We start from the raw sequence: 24,490 nt of genomic DNA, 5'->3' as shown, positions 1-24,490 counted from the left end.
GAAATTTAATTATTGGAAGATATGTGTCAGATAATATTGATAATTTAAGTATGGAGGTGCTGTTGTATTTTTATCTTTATCTTGAACAATTTTCTTATTTTAAAACTACATTAAAATTCTAATCTTTTTAAAAATGTAATTTTACATACCTCAGCCAAATAATAATTTTTATAAAACTCTTCTCTTGGTCTTCCATCATGTTCAAATTTGATACTAGCTCCTACAATGGCATTAGCTACATTAACAATCATTACAATAACTTGGAAGACAGCAGACTGTAGAAATATCTGGAGGAATCTTGGGGCTTTTCCCTTTCCCTTATTTTCATCAACTGTTACTAATTTCCATCCTGTGTCATCACCTTTAAGAACCTTTAAAACAAAAATCAATTGCACTATAAAAAAGAAAAATATATTCATTTGAATATAAAAAGCATGTTGAATTATTTTAATTTTCATAAAAAATTTGTCTTTGACTATTCAGAGCAAAGCTGCATTCTGGTATTACATCCTTACAATATTTAGTATAATATAATAAAACTAAAGCTCATCTGTATACCTACTCCCTTTAATATGTTGATTTTAATTTCATTAATATGAACTTAAAGAGGGGAGGGGGCACTGTTTGACAGAATTTAGTGGTGAGACATGTTTTCAGGTTGCTACAACAAAGATAAGTGATTTTTTTTTAAAATTAAAATGAAGCCTGATATCTGGTTTGTTGGTTGAGTTTGTTTTGAATATATTTTAAATAAATACATTCAAAGCAAAGCATACTATTTATTTATTCATATAAATAAATAGTACAGTTGAGTTTATCTTAATTCTATTTACATTTACTTAGTGCATATCATATAAGAATGGAGGGAAATCAAAATTAATTATTTTGCTTTGATTTGAATAATTTATTATTATTATTATTATTATTCAGGCCTCCATGAAATCAAAAGACTCATTGTGGGAGGTCCTTCCTAGGAAACACAAAAGTCTATCACACCACTCTTTGAACTTTGACCGTTTTTGCTCTCAATACTCTATCAGGCAATGCATTCCATGGTTCAGAAACCACTCCTCACCCTCTTGGAAGTGTAATGATGATTATAATATGATGGGTAACAACATTATAAGTAGCACATGGCAGGGAATTTGAGCTGTGCTGAAGAAAGTACTTATTAATCGGTGAATAGTCCGTTTTTCTACGTATTTGTAGTGTTAAGTTGTTTTCTGGAATATGCGTGTCCGTCAGTGGTTGTTTTTTGAAGTTAGTTTTTGTTGCGATATTGTGTATTTTGATTACCGAGAAGACAGGGTCGAAATCAAATGCATAACGGTGGAAGACAAGACGAAGGATAAGTTTTCATTATTTAGTAATTTCATTTTATTCATTTATATCTAGTGTACTTAAATGTTCTGTTTGAAATTGTTTGTACTTCTTCCTTATAGTTATACTCCCTGATACTTATTTAGCGTTTATTTTTTGACACTAATTAGTGACACTATTTTGAATAATGGTGGCAGCGGCAGTTAAAATTGCAAATGGCATATCGCCAAGTCCCTCCCATTTAAGGACTCCATTTTGCGTGATATCATACAGGATTTTGTAGCATGCAGGACTTGCGGAATGTATGCATCCCGGCGATTGTATATGTAGCAGGAGAAAGAAGGGGGGAAAACGTACATGCGCAAAATGCAGGCAATGGGAGGAACTTGGTGATTTAGAAATGACCATAACTGACCTCGTTGAGACTATAACTGACCTCGTTGAGTCAGAGATGGGAAATTCTCCACATAGGGAGATGTCGAGTATGATAGAGGGCGAGAGAAATATGAATAAAATAATAAGAGTGGGGAGTATGGAAAGGTTGAACGATTCTGAAGTTTTGGGAAATAGTCTCAATTGGGAGGATGAATGGCAAACAAGAGTGATTGACTTACAGAGAGAGAGAGAGAGAGAGAGATAGATGAGCTGAAAGAGCAGGTGGAATGTCTGGGGAGTGAGATGAAAAGTGTGAAAGATGAAATTAGATGAATGGAAGAGATGAATGCAAGGCGAATCAGAGGAAGAGTGAGAGAGAGAGATATGGGAATGAGAGAAGTGGAGAGAATAGGAACAATAGTAGAGCAGAGGGAATGAGAGAGAGTTATGGGAATGATAGAACAAGAGAGAATAGGAACAGTATAAGAGAGGAAATGAGAGAGAAAGAGTTGTATGAATGATAGAAGAGGTGAAAATAGGACAAGTGGAAGAGATGGAATGAGTGTCAGATATAGGAATGATATAAGAAGAAAGAATGGAAACAGCAGCAGAGAGGGAGTGAGAGGAATGCAAGGGAGCACAGGGACTAGGGATAGAGTGATGACAGGAAGGCAGGTAAGTAGGGGAGCACAGAGAGAAACTGTTACAGGAGAGAGAGTGAGGGATGCATGTGAGCAATCCAGGAATAGGGTGGTAAGAGGTGTAATGTATGGGGGGGGGGACTCAATGATCCGTGGTGTTCAAGATAGAATGCGTGAGGAGTGTTTGCCAGGAGGAACAATAGAAAGTGTGGCTATGGCAATTAAGACAGGTGAAAGGGTGGATGAGATGATTGTGATGGTGGGAACAAATGACTTGAGTCGTGGTGTAAATAGGGCAGCAAGAGATATGAGATTCTTGCTTGAGGATGTACGAAAGAAGACACAGAGAGGAAAGATAGTGTGTGTATTGCCTAGGTATGATAATGTCGAGCTGAACAGAAGAGCAGTGATATTGAATGGCATAATAGCGAGAATGTGTCAGAAGAGAGGATTTGAATATGTGGATGCTTGGAGTGCGTTTGAGAGCAGAGAAGAATTGTATGCGAGAGCCCGCTTGCTTTTGAATGAGGATGGACGTAGGCATCTGGAGAGATTGTTGTTCTGAAAGAGTCAGTGTATCCCAGTGTGGATGGTAGCAGGGGTGGCCTCTTATGGGAATGGATACTTGGGAGAAGGGGGAAGACGTCAGGTGACGCTGAGCCCAGTGGAGTCTACAGTGGATAATGCTGGGTATAGAAACAATGGCATTTTTATGCTTTATACTAATGCCAGGAGGTATTCGGAATAAGGGAGAGGAATTGGTGGCACTGATAGCATCAGCCTGGCCAAAGATTATTGGGATCACCGAGACGTGGCAGACAGAAGACGATATAATAACAGGAATAGAAGTTGCTGGGTAGAGCATTTTTTGGCAGGATAAGATGGGAAAGCATGGTAGTGGAGTACTGCTTATGATAAGTGATGACCTATGTCCTCTAAGAGTGGAGGTTTTGGAAGGCTGTGACACTAATGATTTTGAAAGCATATGGTGTGAGGTGGAGGTAGGCAAGACAGTATATTTAGTAGGGTATTGCTACAGACCAAGGAGCACAGAGGTGAGGATCAGGAGATGTTGAGACAGTTGAGCATGGCAAGTGCAAGAAGAACGATTGTTATGGGAGATTTTAACTACAGCAGTATAAATTGGGGAGAGGAAGATGCATGTAGCAATAAGGGAATGGAATTTCTAGAATTCTTGAGGGACAAATGTCTTAGGCAACATGTAACAGAGGAAACAAGAGGTTCAAGAGTTTTGGATTTGGTTATAGCATCAGAAGAGTTGATAATAACTGAGATGACACCTTTCCCACCAGTTGGAGAGAGAGAGAGTGACCATATGGTTTTGACTTGGAAAATGGATAGACATACAGGAGTATCAAAGAGATGGAACGTATGTGGAATTATAAAGCAGGTGATTATAATAGTCTTAGACGTCAAATTTCATCCTGAAGGAGTAAATTTTAATACCAGAGGGATAGGACAGGTTCGAGGTTTAGAGGTGCAGGAGGAGAGTGTGTTCCAAATACTGAGTACTCTGGATGCCAGTAAAACTGTGGGACTGGATGGTATTTCACCACAAGTTTTGGGAGAATGTGCTAAAGAACTGGCAGCTCCTTTGACCTGGCTTTTCAATGAAAATCTGGCCATGAGAAAGGTGCTCAGGGAATGGAAGGAAGGTAAGATAGTGCCATTGCATAAGGGTGGTAGCAGATGGAAATGTCTAATTATAGGCTAGTTTGTGTGTCATCAGTAGTTACTAAGATCATGGAGAAATTAGAGGGACCGTATACAGTTGGATAGATGAGGGTAATGTTATCTGTGAGAGTCAACATGGATTTGTTAAGGAGCGCTCTTGTTTTAGTAATATGCTAGCCTTTTATAATAAAGTTGTAAGAGCAGTAGATGAGAGAAAAGGCATATACTGCCATTTTCTTTGATTTAGCAAAGGCATTTGACAGGGTGCCACATGATAATCTGATATTTAAGTAGCAGCACATGGGTTTGGACGTCAGGTTGGTCAACTGGATTCGGGATTGGGTGTCCGATAGGTATCAGAGAGTTCTGTATGGTGGGGAAGTTTCAAGGAGGCAAAAGGTTACAAGTGGGGGTCCCACAGTACGGGGACCTATATTGTTTAACCTTTATATCAATGATATTGTCAGTGGATTGCAGGGGGATATTCAATTGTTTGCGGATGTGAAGCTGGGATGGGTTATTAGTAATAGTGCAGATGTGGTGGCCCTGCAAGAGGATTTGAATAAGCTAAACAGATGGGCAAATGAATGAGGGAATAGCAGTTTAATGCAGCAAAATATAAGGTCTTCAGGTTTGGGACACATCGATGTGACACTTCATACTCTATTGGAGGCGTTGTACTGGAGAAAGTGGGGGAGACAACAGATCTGGGGTTGATGATTGATAGAAATCTGAAATTCAGGGGACATATTGCAAAGGTGGTAAAGATAACACAGATGATTGCTGCAATAATGAGAAGGAAGCTGACCTACAGAGATAAAAGAGTTATTATTCCATTGTATAGACTGATCAGACCACACTTAGATTATTTTTCTCAAATTTAGTCACAGGATTTGAAAGGGATAAATTAACTGTGGGAAGGGTACAGAGGTGGATAACAAAGATGGTTTCAGGACTGTACAATGTTAGTTATGAGGATCGGCTGAGGGAATGTGGAGTGTAGAGTTTGGTAGATAGAAGAAGGAGAGGTGATATGATGGAGACTTTTAAACTTGAGAGGTGGTTACAGGGTTGACAATGGGGAGTTCTTTCGCTTGGTTGAACAGCGGGAAGGAGTGATGACAAGAGGCATCTCTGGAAGTTACGAAAGGAAGCTGTGAGCAAGAGGGTAAGGAGTGGTTTCTTTGCATAGAGGGTGGTTGAACCTTGGAATGCATTGACTGATAGAGTGGTTAGAGCGAGAATGGTCAATGAGTTTAAGGAGTGATATGATAGACTTGTGTTTCCTAGGAGGGACCTCCTGCGATGAGTCTTGATAGACTTTGTGTTTCCTAGGAAGGACCTCCCGCTATGAGTCTTTTAACTCCATGGAGGCCTGAATAATAATAATAATAATTAAACCTGTTCACTGTCTGCATGTTCACCACACTATCAGGCAATGAATTCCGTAATCCAACCACCTCAATAAAAAAAATGCAACATCCTACTCATCATCTCCTTTCACAGATTCCATGGATGGTCTCTTGTTCTTGTTCCTTCCCCTTGTTCTATTATATGAAAATCTTCTTCTACACGGTTTGGTGTATAGAAATGCACTTCTATCCACCAAACTCTGTAGTTTGCATACCTCACTCAATCATGATATCCAATATTAAGCAGTCCTGATAAGAGTTTTGTTATCTGCCTCTGTGCCCTCTCCAAAGTTAATTTGTCCTCTTCAAATCCTGGTGACCAGATCTGAGCAAAGTAATACACGTGGTCTAATCAGGACTTAACACAATGGAATCGTTATTCATTTACTACTACTGGTAGAAGTTTCTTAGCATTGCAGCAATCTTCTGATTGACCTTCACCACCACAATCTATTCCCTAAATTTCAAACGTTAATCAACTATCATTTTAAGATCTCTAGCCTTCTCCACTTCCTCTAGTATAGAACCATCAATAGGGTATGCAGCCTCTCATCAGTGGATTCCAAATTTCATGATCTTAGTTGTATTAAACTGATATCCCATTCATTTGCCCATCTGTCCAGCATAATCAAATACTAATGAAGGACTACCATGTCAGCATCATTACTAAGCCTTCCATGCTTTATATCATCTGAAAATAACTAAATAATCCTGCAACCCAGTGACAATATCACTGTCATATATGACAACACATGACAGAGATTTCCATTCCATAGGAATGGAACCCCACTTGTGACCTTTTTACTTACTACTATTTCCCAGAATTGTAGTACTGGATTGCACTTGAATGGATTGGGTGTCAGTAGAGTGAAGAAACCATTGTCCAGTAAAAGAATAAATACATATACGGAAATTAGATATGTTGGTATGTTTACATATGAGTCTGGATGTACATATTAAATTGAGTGATTGGCATTGCAATAACAAAGAGAAAAAAGATAGTATGGAAGGATGGAAGGGATGACACCCAACAACTTGGGTCTAGTTGTGTAAGACATGAGAAATGGTGACTACAGTAGTGGGAAAGGGAATTTAGTTGAGGATTTAATTTTACTGGAATGGGTCAGGTTCAAAGAGATGGTTGAATATCCATAAACCTGGTGGTCAGTTATCATTCAGGTTTACTAATATCAGAAGCATCAGGGATAAAGGCAAGGAATTCATAGCAATAGTAAATCCTAAGAATTCCTTAACTTCAAATGTATAAAAAAAAAATTGGCATTAGTGGGATCTATTTAGCAGAAGAAGATGTCCTTACAGGAAGAAACAATAAGAAGCATATACTCAAAAATGACAAGCAGATAAAGAAGCAAGAGGAAGTATTGCTAATGAGTACATATGAACAGTATCCATGTGGAATGGAGATTGGGAATGATGGTGATATAAGTAGTAGATGCAATGGGATTGATGCTCTTTAGTGTATAGCAGAGGTTTATGGGACAAAGCACAAAGTGAGTGCTGCTATAGACCAGGGTCATCTGAAGATGAACAGCACAGATAGATTAAATCTTATGGATACAGGAAGGGCTATTATTGTTGGTTATTACAACTATAGCAATACAGATGGGATTAAAAAGGACAGAGTAGATGGGAAAGAGAATCTATAAGGTTGCCAAGGGACAAATTCCTTAAGCAGCATATGATGAAGGGACTAGCAGTGCAAAAATATTAGATCTAGTACAGCATCTGAGAATCTGCCTCAGGTAAGTGATCATGCTGTTTTAACCTGAATTGCAAATCGTGCGGAAGCTGTTTAAAAAGAGGTATTATGTTAAACTATGAGATATCAATTATAATAAACTTGGAAGATAGCTTGAAGCTGTACCATAGTATGAGAAACTGCATGGTAAAGGAATCAACAGTGCATGAGAAATGGTAAAGGGATATCTCAAGGATGCCATAAATGATGGCATCCCCAGAGTCAGAAGGGAAATAAATTGCAGAGGAATAAATTATGAACAAAACTTTAAAGCAAGAGTTGTATAAAAAGAAAATGTTACAGAACCATCAGTTCTGTAACAGGTTCATCAGTAGCATAAGAAATGAACCAGAAGAGCAATAGCCATGGTGTGGGAGACAAAAATCAGGCTATAGAAAGAAGTATGCTAAACAGGCCAAAGGAAATTCAAGAGTATTCTTGAAATGTGGGATGAGTAAAAGGAAACATGACCACAGAAGGTGAATAACTACCTTAGTGAATACAGATATAGGAAACTGACAAATACATAGGAAATGTCTGAGTTAATAAATAATCATGTTGTAAGGTATACATTCCAGTAGTCCCATTAGTTCTTTAAAAACTGAGATGGAATGATACAAAAAGACAGAGGTTGATGATCATTCAGTTTAATGTGAAGAAACATAATTTTATGCATTTTGGGATAAATAAATTACAACTATGTATCACACTGATGGAACTGTACTCCAGGAAATAGATGAAGCTAGAGATTTAGGGGTGGTGGTAGACAGAGAGTTTAGAGGATATATTGCTAAGATTGCTAAAGCAGTCTATAAGAATACTTGGCTATTGAAGAACACACTAACAAGTAGAGACAAGAAAGTTATTATTATTCCTCTTTATAAAGCCTTGATAACACATCTGGATTTCTGTGCTTAGGTCTGGTCTCCTGATTTCTTGGTGATAAAAAAGCAATAGAGAAGATTCAGAAGTGAGAGACCAAGATGGTGAGTAGTCTGTGGAATGTTCCCTATGAGGATAGATTGAGGGTGTTTGGATTGCAGAAGTTGGTTGATAGGAGAAAAAGAGGGATATGATAGAAACATTTAAGTTACTTAAAGTGTTTATAGGATTAAGGCAGATGAAATGCTTCAACACTTGACTAGAGGGGACAGAACAAGGGGTCATCCCTGGAAGTCGAACATATGTGTGGCTAGTAGAGGTGTGAGGACTAGATTTTTTGCTTGGAGAGTGTGAATGAGTAGAATGGGTTGCCAGAGTTAGTTGTGAGTGCTTTGTCAATTAATGGGTTCATGGAGAGGTTGATAGATTTTGTGGATAATTTGGTCTCACACAATAAGTCTTTGGACTCCATGGAGGTACCCGTACAATAATAATAATAATAATAAAATACAAAAAATACATAAAATTGATAAAAATAGGGGGGGAAAAATTCTTATCCCACTCAAGTTATAATGTATGATAGGTTTCCAATTAAACTTCTGTGGATGAGTGCAATATTAATCTTTAATAAGTGCGCTTTTCATAGAAAGGAGGGTAGATAGGACAGAAGAAGATAAGATACTATCTCTGAGAGTTATATAAGGCCATGAGCAGGAGAGTGAGGAATAGTTTTTTTTTTACATGGAGAGTGGTTATCAAGCAGATTGCATTGTCTGAGAGTATGGTGAGTGCAGAAACAGTTAAGGCACAATTCAGTGACTTTTTGTGTGTCACAATAAGACCTCCCAATCTGATTCCATAGAGGTTTAGTGATGATAATAATAAATTTAGATTTAATGTTATATAATAAATGTGAACACCCATATATATTCCAGTGAGAGCTCACCTGTGGAGTAGACTCATTTGGAATTGTCCCACGTTCACCCCACATCTGTTGGAACTGGACTCTGATCTCATTGAATGTTTCGGTAATGACTGCTATGAAGACATTCTGCAATAAAATTAAATTTTCTGGTTATTTGTAATATAGCTATGGAGGACATCTGTCTACAACTAAAAATCTGAAGTTGAAAGAACAATTTAAAAAATATAATTTCAACTTTTGAAAATTCAGTGTATTCTCAAAAGTATTCCAATATTACTATTATTATTATTATTATTTTATTCACATAACTGATACACAGTCAAAACAAGATATCGTATAAACAAAAATTTGACTGATGATAGAGAACAATTCAGATTCTAACCCAAGAATCTAAGAATAGTCCATCAAGTAGCATCGTAAAATATGAACTCCTTCAAGTAATGCTATTTTTTGTAGGTTATATGGGGTCACTTCGTTGATGTTTAATTGCTGTAAATGGTTGGATAGCTTCTTTGAAGTTGCACCTAGTACACTAATAACTATTGGTGCACCAGGTGTGTTTAAGCCACAGCCGGCCAACTTCGAATGCCAGATCTCGATATTTAATAATTTTTTCCAATTCTTTGTTGTTAATGTTGCTATCACTGGGTACTGCGATATCAATAATCCAAACCTGTCGATGTTCGATAATTGTGATGTCAGGATTATTGTGTTCCAAATGCTGATCAGTTTGTATACTAAAGTCCCAGAGAATTTTTGCTGTTTCGTTTTCCAATACTGTCTCTATTTTATGCTGCCACCAGTTTATCCATATTTTTTGCATACATGCCAATGAATTATTTTGGCCACTTGATCATGGTGGTATTTATAGTCAGTTTGAGCTATTTTGCTGCAGGCACTGATTAGATGTTCTACAGTCTCATCTTTCTGATCGCATAATCTGCATTTGCTGTTATTATTGATGTTCAAAATTTTTGCTTTCATTGCATTTCATTGCTATTATTATTATTATTAATGTACGAGAACTTCCATGGAGTCCAAAGATTCATCAAAGATTTCGTTTTCCAATACTGTCTCTATTTTATGCTGCCACCAGTTTATCCATATTTTTTGCATACATGCCAATGAATTATTTTGGCCACTTGATCATGGTGGTATTTATAGTCAGTTTGAGCTATTTTGCTGCAGGCACTGATTAGATGTTCTACAGTCTCATCTTTCTGATCGCATAATCTGCATTTGCTGTTATTATTGATGTTCAAAATTTTTGCTTTCATTGCATTTCATTGCTATTATTATTATTATTAATGTACGAGAACTTCCATGGAGTCCAAAGATTCATCGCAGGAGACCCAAACACTTGCTAGTAAAAGTAATGAAGATTCAATTTTTACATGTATTTGAGACTAATGTTCATACAATTCAAGGGGCTATAGCTGTATATATAAGTCTGAAAGAAAGTGAACTTGAGTTATGGGATCTGAAGCAAATGATGTGAAGTAAGTGTCTCTATATACAAATAGGCTAGTTGTGAAGGTACTTCACACACAAAGTTTATTTGCTTATGCTTGAGTAAAAGATTAAAACAAGAATATCATTTCTTGTCAAGTATAATGCACTTTCTGACAAGTAAAGCACTTTATAACATATCTATGTTCAATATTTTAATAATATTTTTTTTATGTGGTTACTAACCAAGTGTAGTAGAGCTAAAATTAACAACTCCAATTTTGATATCAGGTTTAATACCACTGTTGTGATCATATAGATGATGAATAACATTGGAGGTAACGTACACCCTTGTCTCAACCTGATTTAATATCAATCAACCATCTTCTTGTATTCCTTTAATGCAATCTGCTGGCTTACAACTCAAATACAAAATAAGAAGCTGTTTCAGATAACTGCTGTTATTTGGAATGGCCTCTCTTCCCCTTCCACGTGTTTCCCAAGGAACCCAATGTACAGGTCTTCAAATCTACTGCAAACAAGTTCCTCCTTTCCCACCATACATGGTAATAATGTATTATAAGTTCACCAACCAACCAATGTATGAACCCAACATTTAAAAATAAAAAAAAATTCAGTTTTTATAAATTGCAAAAATGCATATGATAAAGTACCAAGAGAAAAGCTGCTTCAAAGACTTTAATTATACTATTTAAATTGAAGGGATATTAAATCCCACATTGTTTCAAAACCGAATAAGAAATTCAAAGATCGGAATCAGAGTTTCATGCCGAATATAGTAAACTATAAAAGTATTGGCGACTACTAGCATAAGCTAAAACTCTTTGATTCTGATCTTTGAGTTTCTTATTTGGTTTTGAAACAATGTGGGATTTAATATCCCCTTAATTTAAATAATGTTACATCGCCGAAGTGAAGCCTATTGGCTCTTTATATTTAAGTAATTTAATTATACTGTTTAAACAGGATATTATATACAAGTAATCCTCGTATAATGCGGTACTTATACAACACGGTTTTGATATAACGTGGTCTACAAGTTGTAGTAACTCTTGTTCAATGCAGTACTTATACAACGCAGTTTCAATATAACACAGTCTACAAATTGTAGTAACCCTTTATCTTTTCATATATTTTTCACCACGCAATTTAAAAATCAAATTTTATCTTCGTTAAATTTGCATCTGCCTGTATCGTGCATGTAGTTATAAGCAGCGAATTTATATTAGGAAAAATACCCTTTAACACGCATGTACGTCAATTGTTTACTGTATAAAGTATTTATTGTTGAAAATTGTCTTTGTTTTTCTGCTAGGAAAGCGCATTAAAAATCATAAGTGTGGTAATCTCAAGCTGAGCACTTTATTTTCTGGTGAGTTACACAAATAATTAATATGTAATGTTTTTTTTATGTAAAAAATTTATTTTTATTTTTCTTGTAATGGCCACTAAAACTACAACGAAAGGGAAAAAACCAACATTGAAAAGAAAATTCATTTCTCTTGAAGAGAAAATTAAAATTTTCCTATGAAATGGCTCAACAAGTCCACCCTACCTGTTTATTGGCAGGCTGACAAAAAGGCATGGGTTACAGCTAGCATGTTTGAAAATTGGTTTTTCAAGTGTTTTGTACCTGATGTAGAAAGTTACACAGAGAAAAAGAATATTGACTTCAAAATTCTACTAATTTTAATTAATGCACTAGGCCACCCAACAAATTTAAGACATCCAGATATTAAAATAACTTTTTTGCTGCCTAATCACTCAACCACTCACCCAAGGAATAGTATCAACATTTAAATCATGTTACATTCATCGAACATTCCAGTTAATTTAGGAAAAAATGGAATCTAATCCAAACATGACACCACCTCAAGCGTGGAAGGAGTTTTCAATATTGAATTGTGTGAAAATTATTTCTTTGTCCATTAAGGAATTACAGCCCACTACTAAATGCTTGCCGGAAAAAAATATGGCCTGAAGCTGTTCTGGAACAAAATTTCGTACCTCCTGTGGATGAAGAGCTAAGTCGTATAATAAATGTCACACACATTTTTGGTGGAGAGGACTTTTCCGATATGTTGAAAACAAAATTAGTGAATTAATTGATGAGGAAACAGATTTAAATGAGGAGGAACTAATACAATTAATAGATGACGTCAAACCAAATAGCAAGGATTCTCATTCTGCTGAAGATTCTCATTGTGATGAATCTGTTAAAGAATTCAGTTTAAAGAAATTAGCAGAAGGATTGGACTTGGCAAGCAAGGAAGTTATTTTACAGATAATGATCCCTCAATGGAGCACTCTGGAAAATTCATGAGACAATTAGATATTTGTTTAGCTCCATATTATGAACTTAATAAAAAATTGCAGCATAGTGGTAAGCAAGGTCTTATTAATGCCTTTTTGAAAACCTAAGCAGCCAAAGTATGCAATGAGAATCATACAAATGATGTCCAAGAGATTTCAAGTGATGACAATGTCCAGCCACTTGTAAATAAAGAACATCTATAAAATGTTATTTTGAAGACAGTGATGATTAAAATATGCACTTTATTTTAAGTTTAAGGGAGATGGTAAATCCCGTATTATTCTACAGCCGATGACGAAACTCGGATCGAAATCCATCAAACTCCTAGAGTTTCATGCCGAAAAAACTATCGGCGAGCCCAAGTGTAAGTAATCACTTCGGCAGTACAACATCAGGGCAACTCGGAGCAAGGTGGAGCAAGCTCCGTCACTGTCCTTAATATTCTCTCATAATGTAAAACGCAACTCCTAGGAGATGTCGTACTACCAAAGTGATTACTTACACTTGGGCTCATAAAATTAAAATCTCATTTTAAAATGATACTAAGAAGTATTACTTCTTTCTTCAGTTTTGTTTTATTATTTCTGAGCTTCCCACTCACAAAGGATTGTAAACCTCGTACCACAAACAAGCTAAGAGATTTATCGTCATTTATATATATATATATTTTTTTTTTTTTTTACATGATCTGAAAACCCTGCTCTAGAGACATAAAAAACTTTTCCAAGCTACTTTGGTCTTCCAATAAATAGTTTCACACTGGACACTTAAATTCATCTCCAACCCAAAGACAATCGCAAATATCTATGCCTATAGCAAGATTTGAACCTGAAAACCTGTTGGTTTGAAAGCGAGCTTAATCTTTAGGCAAGCCAGCTCTATATTCCCAGATGGAATGAAGGAAATGCTGTGAATCTGCATGCATGCTTCCTTCTTCTCACTTCTTCTTTTCTTTTTTACTGGATTTACAATGATTTCAAATGCTTTACATCTGATTTACTATAACATAAAATCTCAAATTATGAAATTTGAAATTACTATGATCTGAATGAGACCACATCAGTTGGTAATGTTACATCTTGACTTCCTGCAGTTGCTAAAAAACTCAAACCTTTTAGTTCCCCCACCCCTGGATATATGGATTGCCAAAATTCATAAACCCAATTACTCTCCATCCCATCTGTAGATGCTACTGACTCCTCCTGCTTTGAATTAGTTAGTTGTATCTTCAATTCTACTTATTGGCCACACTTCTTATATAAAAAATTCCACATATTTCAAATCCTTAATCCAGAATTTAGTTTTAAATAATGATAATATCATGGTGAGCTTTGATGTCATCCCCTTATTCATAAACATTCCCCTTTCTGTAATAGTAAATTTACACTGAAAAATGTCACCATGACATTACTGATCTTTTTTAATTTTGCTATCCATACTGGTTATTTCTCTTGAAAGGACATTATTATTATTATTATTACCCCAAGACCTTATGGAGTCAAAGACTCATCTGGGAGGTCGTTTTATCACACAGCTCATCATACCATGTCTTAAACACACTCAAACTCCTTGCAGACACCATACTCTCAGGCAAGGCATTCCAATCATTCACAACTCTGCACGAAAAAACCTGCCTCTCACGCTTCTACTCACATCGTCTTTATACAGTTTCCAGGTATGACCTCTGGTTCTCCCCTGATCTCCCACTATTCTCTGTAGAACTTCTCCAGCATTGATCCTATAACAACCCCTTACCAACTTGTAGGTCTCTATCATATCTCCCCTCTTCCTCCTGTCCACCAGATTCTCCAAATTACATCTTCTCAATCTTTCCTCATACTAGACATTCCAGAGGTCAGAAACCACCTTAGTCAGTCGCCTTTGGACCCTTTCCAACATCTCTTCATCCTTCTGAAAACCAGGTGACCAAATCTGGGCACAATAGTCCATGTGTGGCCTAATCAAAGCCTTATACAACGGAACAAGAATCGCCCTACTTCTACATGTCAGTGTCCTCCGCATCATTCCCAGAAGCCTTTGTGTTGTCTTCACAATTTTGGCTATGTGTCCCCTAAATTTCATGATCCTTATCCACTATCACCCCCAGATCTCTTATTTCCTCCACCTCCAATAATATATCCTCATCAAGCATAAATTCTGTATCCCATCTTTGTTTTCCAAATTTTAAAATCTTACATTCTGCAACATTGAACTCACATCCCCATTTCCGTGCCAAATCACTCAATTGATTCAAGTCTTCTTGTAAGGCCACAACATCTTCGGTACTCTTCATGGTTCATCCCAACTTTGCATCATCTGCAAACAACTGAATATCTCCATCCAAATCTTCACCAATATCATTAATATACAAGTTAAACAGTAATGGCCCTAAAATAGACCCCTGAGGCATTCCACTAGTGACTTTCCTTTTCCTGGATATCGCACCCCCATACACAACTTGTTGATACCTATCAGATAGCCAGTCTCCAATCCAATGCACTAATCTAATATGCAACCCCATCTGCTCTAGTTTGACTGTGAACTTATCATGAGATACTCTATCAAAAGCCTTTGCGAAATCCAAGTATATAAGTGTGCATCCTTCTCCTCTATCCAAGGAAGCAGTCACTTTATTGTAATAACTAAGTAGATTACTAAAACATGGCCTTCCTTTAGCAAATCCATGCTGTCTATCAAAGATAATACCATTGTTGTCAACCCAACTCTGGATCCTAGTTCTCACAAGCTTCTCCAACAACTTAACTACAACACCTGACATACAGATAGTTTGATGCTTGAGTTCGATTACCTCCTTTATGAAGTGGCACAATCTTGCCCTCCTTAGGAACTTGACCAAGTGCAAGACTTGTATTAAAAAAATATGTCGAGGCAGGTGTCAACTCCCTGGCACATTCATTCAGAATACGCGGTGATATATTATCAAGTCCCACAGCCTTATTTACATCTAGTTTACTCAACTCCCCAAACACCTCTTGCTCACTTACAGTCAGTCTCTCCTCCCCATCATCGACTGCTCTCAATCTCTCCATGAAGTCACATTCACAAGATTGAAAGACCTTTATGAACTGCTCATTAAGTATCTCCACCACACATTCTGCAACAGCTGTCTTTATACCATTTTCTCCAATCAATGTCATCCTTCCATAATCATTCTTTCTTTTGCTGGCTACATATCGAAAGAACACCTTAGGATTCTTTTTGGCTTCCTTAGCTAACTGCTGTTCATACCTCTCTTTAGCTACCCTCACCAACAAAGTCACCCTCCTTGCCAGGTCTTTGTAGACCTCATGGAATTGGTTATTTCCACTTCTCATATGCTGCCTCCACAATGTCCTTTTTCTCTGTATCGCATGCTTAATCTCTTTATTCATCCATCTCACACCTACCTTATTTAACCTTCTAACCCTTGCAAGACATTTAGACATTGCAACTACTAGACAGTTTTTGAAAATCCTTCAAACTGCATTGATCTCTTTTCCAGCTAACTCTTCATTCCATGCTACAACTGCAAGCTGTCTCCTGAGCTCTTCATAATCACCTCCCTTGTAGTTCCACATATACCCTTTTCTCACAGAGGTCCTCACACATCTTACATAAACTGACAAAAGATACTTCCATGCCCCCCCCACCCAACTAATTTCTATATGGAGCATTTTGAAACACATGCTGTTGATGATATGAGAACAAGAATGATATGAGAATATTTGTAGGAAATGTTGAGACTGAAGAGACTGGCATTATGGATATAAGGCAGGATTGTGTTATAGTTTTAGTTTAGATTGTGTTATAGTTTTAGTTTTAGATTGTGTTATAGTTATAGATTGTGATATAGCAGATGCTTTGAATGACAGTGCACAAAATATGAATATGAGTTTGAAAGAAGCGGTTGAAAGTAATATTGTAGATAATGAGATGTCATTGCACAAAGAGCCTTTGAATGAGTCCACATGCTTATGTGGACTCGTTCAAAGGACAAAACGTTAGCTCGAGCAACTAAGAGAAATGACTGACATGTGGTACATGATAGAGAATGAAAGAAATAGTAAATGAGTAAAGCATAAAAAGGGAAAGAAACTGGGAGAAAAGAGATAGTATTGTATGGCGATTCAAAGATAAGAAGTATACTTAATGAGAAAGTCATGAAAGCATGTTTTCCAGGTGTGAAGATAGAGAAGGTTATTGAAGCTGTAAATATGCAGAAGAAAGAAGCAAATGTCTTCTTTCTTCTGTATAATACTTAACTGTTAAAGCAGGGCATAAACGATATGAAAGGTGAGAAATATGCAAGGAGAGAGAAAAAGAGAGAGAAGATATGAAAGAGGTGTTAGTAGAAGCAAAAATAAAGAATAACGAGTCTGCTGCCTCAGTATGATAGGACATAACTGAGAAAAAGGGGCCATGATTACAATAAGTGAATAAGAAGATCGTGCTGGAGGAATGGTGTGCAGTTTATTAATGATATGGAGTGAATTTGATGGACGAAGGGAGTTATATATGTGCCTGACAGACTACATTTAAATGGTTTTGGAGTTAGATGATTGGAGAAAGTGTTGTGTAGTGAGAGTATGGCAGTGCAAAACCAGAGAAACTAAATATATTAGGGAGGATGAAATCAAAGCATGTGTCTGGCCACCCCTGTGATAAATGAGCATGTGTACGGTAGTGATTATGCAAAGTCAAATTGGATTTCACAGGTTTTAGTAATGAGATTACACAAGGATAACTATGGGTACAAAGGGATGTTAAAATGCATGTACAAGAATGCAAAAAGAGACCTGGTTGACTGAAAATGATATAGTTACAGGGATAGAATGTAAAGGGTATTGTATTTTCAGAGGCAAAAAAAAAATAGTTGAGTTGCTGAGTGATCACTTTGAAAAAGATGTATCATCAAGATGGATATTTTAGAGATGCTGATGTTACAGAGACACATATCAAAATTGAGGTAGATGAACAGGAGGTGTTCAGCATATTAAAACACATGAATATGAATGCAGCAGTGGGACTGGATGGCATATCAATCCATATACTACGTGAATGTGCAAGAGAATTGCATAGCTTCTGAAAAAGTTGTTCAATCTAAGTCTCAGCTCTGGCATAATTCCAAGGAAGCGAAAAGTAAGATAGTACCACTGCATAAAGGTGGCTCCAAGACAGAGGTAGCAAACTACAGACCAATTAATATATCAAAGGTGATTGTTAAAGCACTGAAAATGTTGGCAAAAAGTAAAATACAACGATGGGTTGATAGGGATGCAATACTCTATAGTGGGCAGCATGGCTTTATAAAGGGTAGGTCCTGTCTTTACAAAGCCATGCTGCCCGCTATAGAGTATTGCATCCCTATCCACCCATTGTTGTATTTTACTATTAACATTTTATAATAAAGTGACAACAGAATTGGATAAAGGCAATGGCAACACCATGATATTGTTCAACTTTGCCAAGTCATTTGATGCCACATGGAAAACTATTATAAATGATATGAGGGTATGAGGATAGGGGGTGTTTAAGGGTCAAAGCTGTATAACTGAGAGGGTATAACTCCACATAGCCTTTAAAGGAATGCGGAGAACCGACCAGGGCTTCTGACCTAAAGTCCAATCCTCACCTTCTCGTGATGCACCCTGTTGGGTATCTACTTGGATACTGAATGAACGAGGATGGGCTGGCAATTTGGGATTTAGCCGACCAAATTGTATTCTTATTGGTTAAACCAAAATAAAAAATGATGGTACAACATGACAAAATTTCATGCCGGCTGGGGCGTCGCCCGGTTAAACAAGGCCCCCGTTGTTTTCACCAGGGAACCAGGGCAAACAGCGAAAAGTCAGCTACTGGAACAAATCTGAAAACAAACCCCAACTCAACATCACCAGAGTTAAAGATCGGTACTATCAACGTAAGAAGCCTGAATGGCAAAGAAATGGAGCTAGTTGAGGAATTAGATAAGTACCAGATTGACATAATAGGGGTGACTGAAACAAAAAAGACCAAAATTGGTGAGATCTTTCAGCAATAAATACAAAATGTTATATTCAGGTAATGACAATCGAGCAAAAGAAGGAGTAGCCATAGTATTCAACACAAAATACGAGGCTAATCTTCTTGAATGGCAGTCAGTCTCAAGTAGAGTCATGTGGGCAAATATCAGACTGGGGAACTGGACAATGGAGACTTATTTGTGCCTATGTGGCACATAAAGTGGAGGAATTTTTTGAGGCTTTAGAAAAAGCAACTGACACAATGAAAAATGAAAATTTGGTCCTTGTTGGGGATCTAAATAGCAGAGCAGGAAATGATTGTGAGACATACAAAAATATTTTGGGAAAATTTGGAGAAAAGAGCAAAGCTAATAATAATAGCAAATATCTGTTGGATTTCTGCTCAGGACATGGACTGGTTATTACTAACATCATGTTCCAACATAAAAATGTGCACAAATATACATGGAGAGAAGAGGCTAGGAATAAGAAAAGTCTCATTGACTATGTTATTGTTGATAGTGATGTTTTCTCCCTGGTGCAGGACACCAGACTGTACAGAGGATTTGAAATTGGAAGTGATCACTATTTAGTCGTGAGCAGGATAAAATTGAATTTCATATTGAAAAGAATAACATGTAAGAAAGTTTTAAAGCGAATAAAAGTTGAGCAGCTCTCAGATGTGAACTGTAGACTAAAATATACAAAGATAATTGAAGAAAAAATGAAAGAGTTTGAGAACAGGAATCAAACCGTGGAGATTCAGTGGCAAATTCTGAAGAAAACATTGATTGATTCTGCCAGAGAGGCATGTGGTGAGGTTATCTGTAAGGATAAAAAAATCAGAACTCCCTGGTGGACACAGGAAGTTAAAGAGGCAGTGAAGGAAAAGAAGAAAGCATATTAAAAGTTCCTGTCAAATAAGTCAGCTAGTGCTCTTAGAGAATATAGAGACAAATGCAAGAATGCTAAACACTGTGTAAAACTAGCTAAACAAAAGTCATGGGAGGACTTTCGCAAGAATATAGAAAATAAATATAAAGAAGGTGGCAAAATATTCTGGAGGATGTTGAAGAAGCTTAGGAATGGAGGAAAGAGTGCGGTAAAAGGAGTTAGAGATGATAAAGGTGACATGAAAACAGGAAAAAAAGATATCCTTGAAGTATGGAGTAATTACTTTGAAAAACTGCTAAATGAAACAAGCAGTGATGATAGCACAGTGGTAAAAAACACTGACCAGGCATGCAGTCAGGAATACATATCCATACTTGAAGTAGAAAAAACCATCAAAAGCTTGAAATGTGGAAAGGCAGCAGGAGTAGATGATATTCGACCAGAAATGCTGAAGTATGGTGGTATAAGAGTCTTACAGTGGCTGCACTGCATAGTTCAGAAAGCCTGGACAGAGAGACGAATTCCCGATGATTGGAGTAGAGCTCTCATAGTACCCATATATAAAAAGGGAAATAAAACTGAATGGTATTTATGGTTACAGCGGTATTTCCCTACTGAGTGTTCCTGGCAAGATCTATGCAAGTATACTTGAGAAACGGTTGAGATGAATTGTGGAAGAAAAGCTTGGTGAAGAACAAGCTGGATTCAGGCCAAATAGAGGCTGTCAGGATCAGATCTTCACTTTACGACAAATAGTCGAGAAAGCATGGGAATATAACAAAGATCTGTAATTAACTTTTGTCAATTTGGAAAAGGCATATGACAAGGTGCCAAGAGAGAAGCTATTCAATATGCTGCAGTTATATGGTGTCAATGGAGCATTATATCAAGCAATATTTAGTCTTTATTTGAGTTGTAAGTCAGCAGTTAGAATTGAAGGACGTACAGGAAGATTGTTTAATGTTAAATCTGGTGTGAGACAAGGATGTACATTATCCCCTCTGTTATTCATTATCTATATGGATCACATTATGAAGGAAAGTGGTATTAAACATGATATCAAAATTGGAGATGTTAATGTCAGCTTTTTGCTTTATGCAGATGATGTTATACTTCTAAATAAATCCGCTACAAGTCTGCAAGATTCTCTGACTAAATTGAATAGCTGTTGTAATAGATATGGTATGAAGGTCAGCAATAAAAAGACAAAGACATTGAAAATAGGCAGAATCATTGAAAATGTCAACTGTGTCGTGAATGGAGAACCTGTGGAACAAGTAAATCATTTCAGCTATTTAGTCCCGATTTTTACTGAAGACGGAATTAAATATAGAAATAGACAACAGAATCAACAAAGCTGGTATGGTGGGAAGTCAATTGAATAAATTCATATGGAATAAGAGAGAAATTAGTCGGAACACTAAATTAGCTGTATACAAGACAGTGTTCAAACCAGTTTTAACTTATGGATCTGAGAGCTGGGTCAGAAGTAAAACACTTGACCAAAAACTAGAGACCACAGATATGAGAGTCCTGAGAAAGATTAGAGGTGTGAACAGATGGCATTAATGGCAATATCATTTTAAAAACAAGGATATTAGGAAAGAACTTGACATTTTCAGTATCCAGGAATGCATTAGCAGACTAATCTGAGCTGGTTTGGTGACTTAAACAGAATGGTGAGGAAAGCTTAGTAAAACAAGTGTTCTCCGCCAGGTTGGCAGGAAAACAACCCAGAGGAAGACCAAGATATAGGTGGATTGATACGGTACAAAGTGCATTAGACGATAGAAATATAAGATCTGATAATGTTGGAGTCTTGACAAGTAACAGACTGATTTGGAGGAAAATTGTAGATTGGAAATTAATAATGATGTAATTTTTTTTCATGTAGTACTATCATATCCTGTACACCCCTTGAGGGTACATGGCAGGAATTTGATGATGATGATGGATATGAGGTTAGTAGCATGGATAGGGGTGGCTGACAGACAGACACCACAGAGTAGCATATGGTGGAGTGGAATCTAGGAGTACCTCAGGGTTTGGTACTAGCGCCACTACTCTTTAATTTGTATATGTGAATGATATAGGGAAAGATTTAAGAGATGATATTCAGTTGTTTGCTGATGATGAAAACTAGGGAGAGGAACAGTAGATAAAGGTGATGTAGACATCTTGCAGGATGATTTAAATAAACTGTCATTGTGGACAAAAGGCTAATGATTGTTAATTTAATGTTGCAAAATGAATGGTTATGCACTTTGGGTTGAAAAGATTGCATGCAGTGTATCATATTGATGGTACTGGATTGCAAGAAATTGATAAGGCTAGGGACCATAGAATAATGGTGGACAAAGAAGTTGAAGTGCATAGAGCATATTGCAAAAGTGGGTAAAATAGCTCATAGGATTACTTGGTTGTTGAAAAACACACTAAGAAGTAAAGCTAGGGAAGTCATTATCCCTCTTTATAAGGCTATAATTCAGCCACATCTTGACTGCTGAACACAGATTTGGTCATGTGGGTTTCTTGTGGACTGGAGGTGGTAGAGAGGAGTCAGGGATGAGTGACCAAGATAGTAACAGGTCTGTGGAATACTCCCTATCCTCCTAGGGAGAGTTTGTGGGTTACAAAGTTTAGTTGATAGGCAGGAAAGAGGGGACATGATAGAAACTTTTAAAATATTAAAGAGGTTTCATAAAATTGATGCAAGTGAAATTTTTCAATATATGACAAATATTCAGAGAACTAGGGGGCCATCCATGGAAGTTGTAATTAGTAAGGGTATTCAGATTTTTTGAATGGAGAGTGATGAATGAGTGGAATGGATTGCCAGAATTGGTTGTGAGTTCCCTGATGGTAAATGGATTCAAGGAGAGATATGACAGGATTTGTGTAGATAATGGTTAACTTGGGTTTCTCACAATGAGTCTCCAAACTCCATGGAGATGCTGTAAAATAATAATAGCAGTTCCAAGTTAAGATATATATTAAGATATATATTGATGATGTGTTCCCTGTCTGGCAACATGGCTCAGCCACATTAAACTCTTTCCTCCTGCACCTCAACAGCCAGCACCCCGGAATCTAGTTCACTAGTGAAAAAGAAAATAACAACAGCTTGCCAATTTTAGATACTCTAATCACACATCTGACCAATGCCACTTTTCCTTTTCCTGTTTACAGAAAGCCCACCCACATTGGTAGATATATATATACAGTTGACTCTTGAACAACACGGGGAATTAGGGGCACCAACCTCCCATGTTGTTTGAAATTCCGAGTATAACTTTCGACTCCCTAAAACCTTAACTACTAATAGCCTACTGTGGACTGGAAGCCTTATCGATAGACATAAACAGTCAATTAGCACACATTTTATATGATATGTATGTACAAGGGATATCCAGAAAGTAAGTTCTGATGGGCTGTCAGAGAAAAACAAAAATGTGCTTACATAAAAAACTTTATTGGAAATTAAAATAGACATCTTTCACTACTTTTCTACCTGATTTCTGCCATTGTTTAGGCATCTATCATAACGGGACACCAAGAGTTGTATACCTTCGTTGTAGAAGGTTGCTACCTGTGATGCAAACCACATATTGATTGCTTTTTTGACCTTGTAATCATCTTGCAACTGCTAGCCACCAAGGAAAGATTTCAGATGTTTGAACAGGTGAAAGTCGCTTGGTGCGAGTTTAGGACTATATGAGGGATGATGGAATTGTTCCCAGCTGAAGGTGGCGAGAAATTGTTGTGTTACGCCGTTTTGCTACATCGTTTATTCTGGATCGCACAACGCAGTTTCTTAAGGGTTCAGCAGTACAACCTCACGTTTGATTGTGGAGTGCCGAGAGTGTGTAAGCACTGCGAGAATGTCTGAAAATGGCACCAATGCCTTGCTAAGGAATCAACAAACTCAGCACATGTGTGCACCATTACGATCGCAATGATGCAGTGAAAATATTTAAAAACGGAACTTACTTTCTGAACGTCTATCGTATATATATATATATATATATATATATATATATATACTATACCTCAGTGGATGTGGCGTTTGCACACCACCGCGCTAGGCCGCATGAAGGAAGTCTTGGTTTCGAGTCTAGTCGGCGACTAGAGGAAATTTTTCTAAGCCTTTTTTCGACCGGTTCCCGAGTTAGTCGATCTCTGGCACGGGCAAGCAGGTTTTTCCTCCCGGAAACTCGGGTTTTTCGTCCTGTAAACTCAAGAAAATCGACCGTAGAACCCACATTATTTCAGACATTAAATATATTGTGTTAGGGTTAGAGACCACGAGATGGCGGCACATTTGAGCCGTCTCTCTTCACTGCGTACCGCTTAATTAGTGATAGCCTTGGGCCATCTGTCACTGATTGGGTACCAGTGGAGATTGAATTGCCCACTCAGTCTCCAAAAGTTAGATAGGGCTAAATGGCCTCGTCTACTCCTGTATATACGGGAATAAAAAAGGCGTTAGCTGATATACTATACCTGTATTCTTACAATAAAGTAAGCTAAAGAAAAGAAGCTAACCTGGTTGGCCGAGTAGTTAGCATGTCTGCTCTCCAGCCAAGAGGCTGTGGGTTCAAATTGTGATTGTCCTACAGGCTCTGCGTGGAAAGGGAATATGCGACCCTACCACTTATTCCAGCAGAAGACTTCACTCCCAAAACCCAGTGAGGTACGGGAGTGACCATGCGGCATCTATGGACGTCAAATGCAAAATATTTTTTAGAGAAAAGAAAATCATAAGGAAGTGAAAATATATTTCCAGTACTGTACTGTA

The 24,490-nt window shown here is 37.2% G+C and overlaps 1 protein-coding gene across 1 annotated transcript in view; it reads right to left on the bottom strand.

Moving 5' to 3' along the window:
• Positions 1 to 24,490, bottom strand: part of na (sodium leak channel non-selective protein na) — a 1,005,813-nt gene that overhangs the window by 715,536 nt on the left and 265,787 nt on the right. The window contains exons 11-12 of the mRNA XM_090411658.1: positions 9,031 to 9,135; positions 150 to 371 (exon numbers count right to left, since the gene is read on the bottom strand). Of these exons, the coding sequence (XP_090267784.1) occupies positions 150 to 371; positions 9,031 to 9,135 (327 nt within the window). The remainder of the gene's footprint in view (positions 1 to 149; positions 372 to 9,030; positions 9,136 to 24,490) is intronic.

Source organism: Typopeltis vanoorti, chromosome 21, assembly GCF_054136105.1.
Source record: "Typopeltis vanoorti isolate ZY-2024b chromosome 21, IOZ_Tvanoo_1.0, whole genome shotgun sequence".
Taxonomy (NCBI): Eukaryota; Metazoa; Arthropoda; class Arachnida; order Uropygi; family Thelyphonidae; genus Typopeltis; species Typopeltis vanoorti.
Note: the sequence above shows the minus strand (reverse complement) of the source record. Positions and strands in the feature narration are given on the sequence as shown.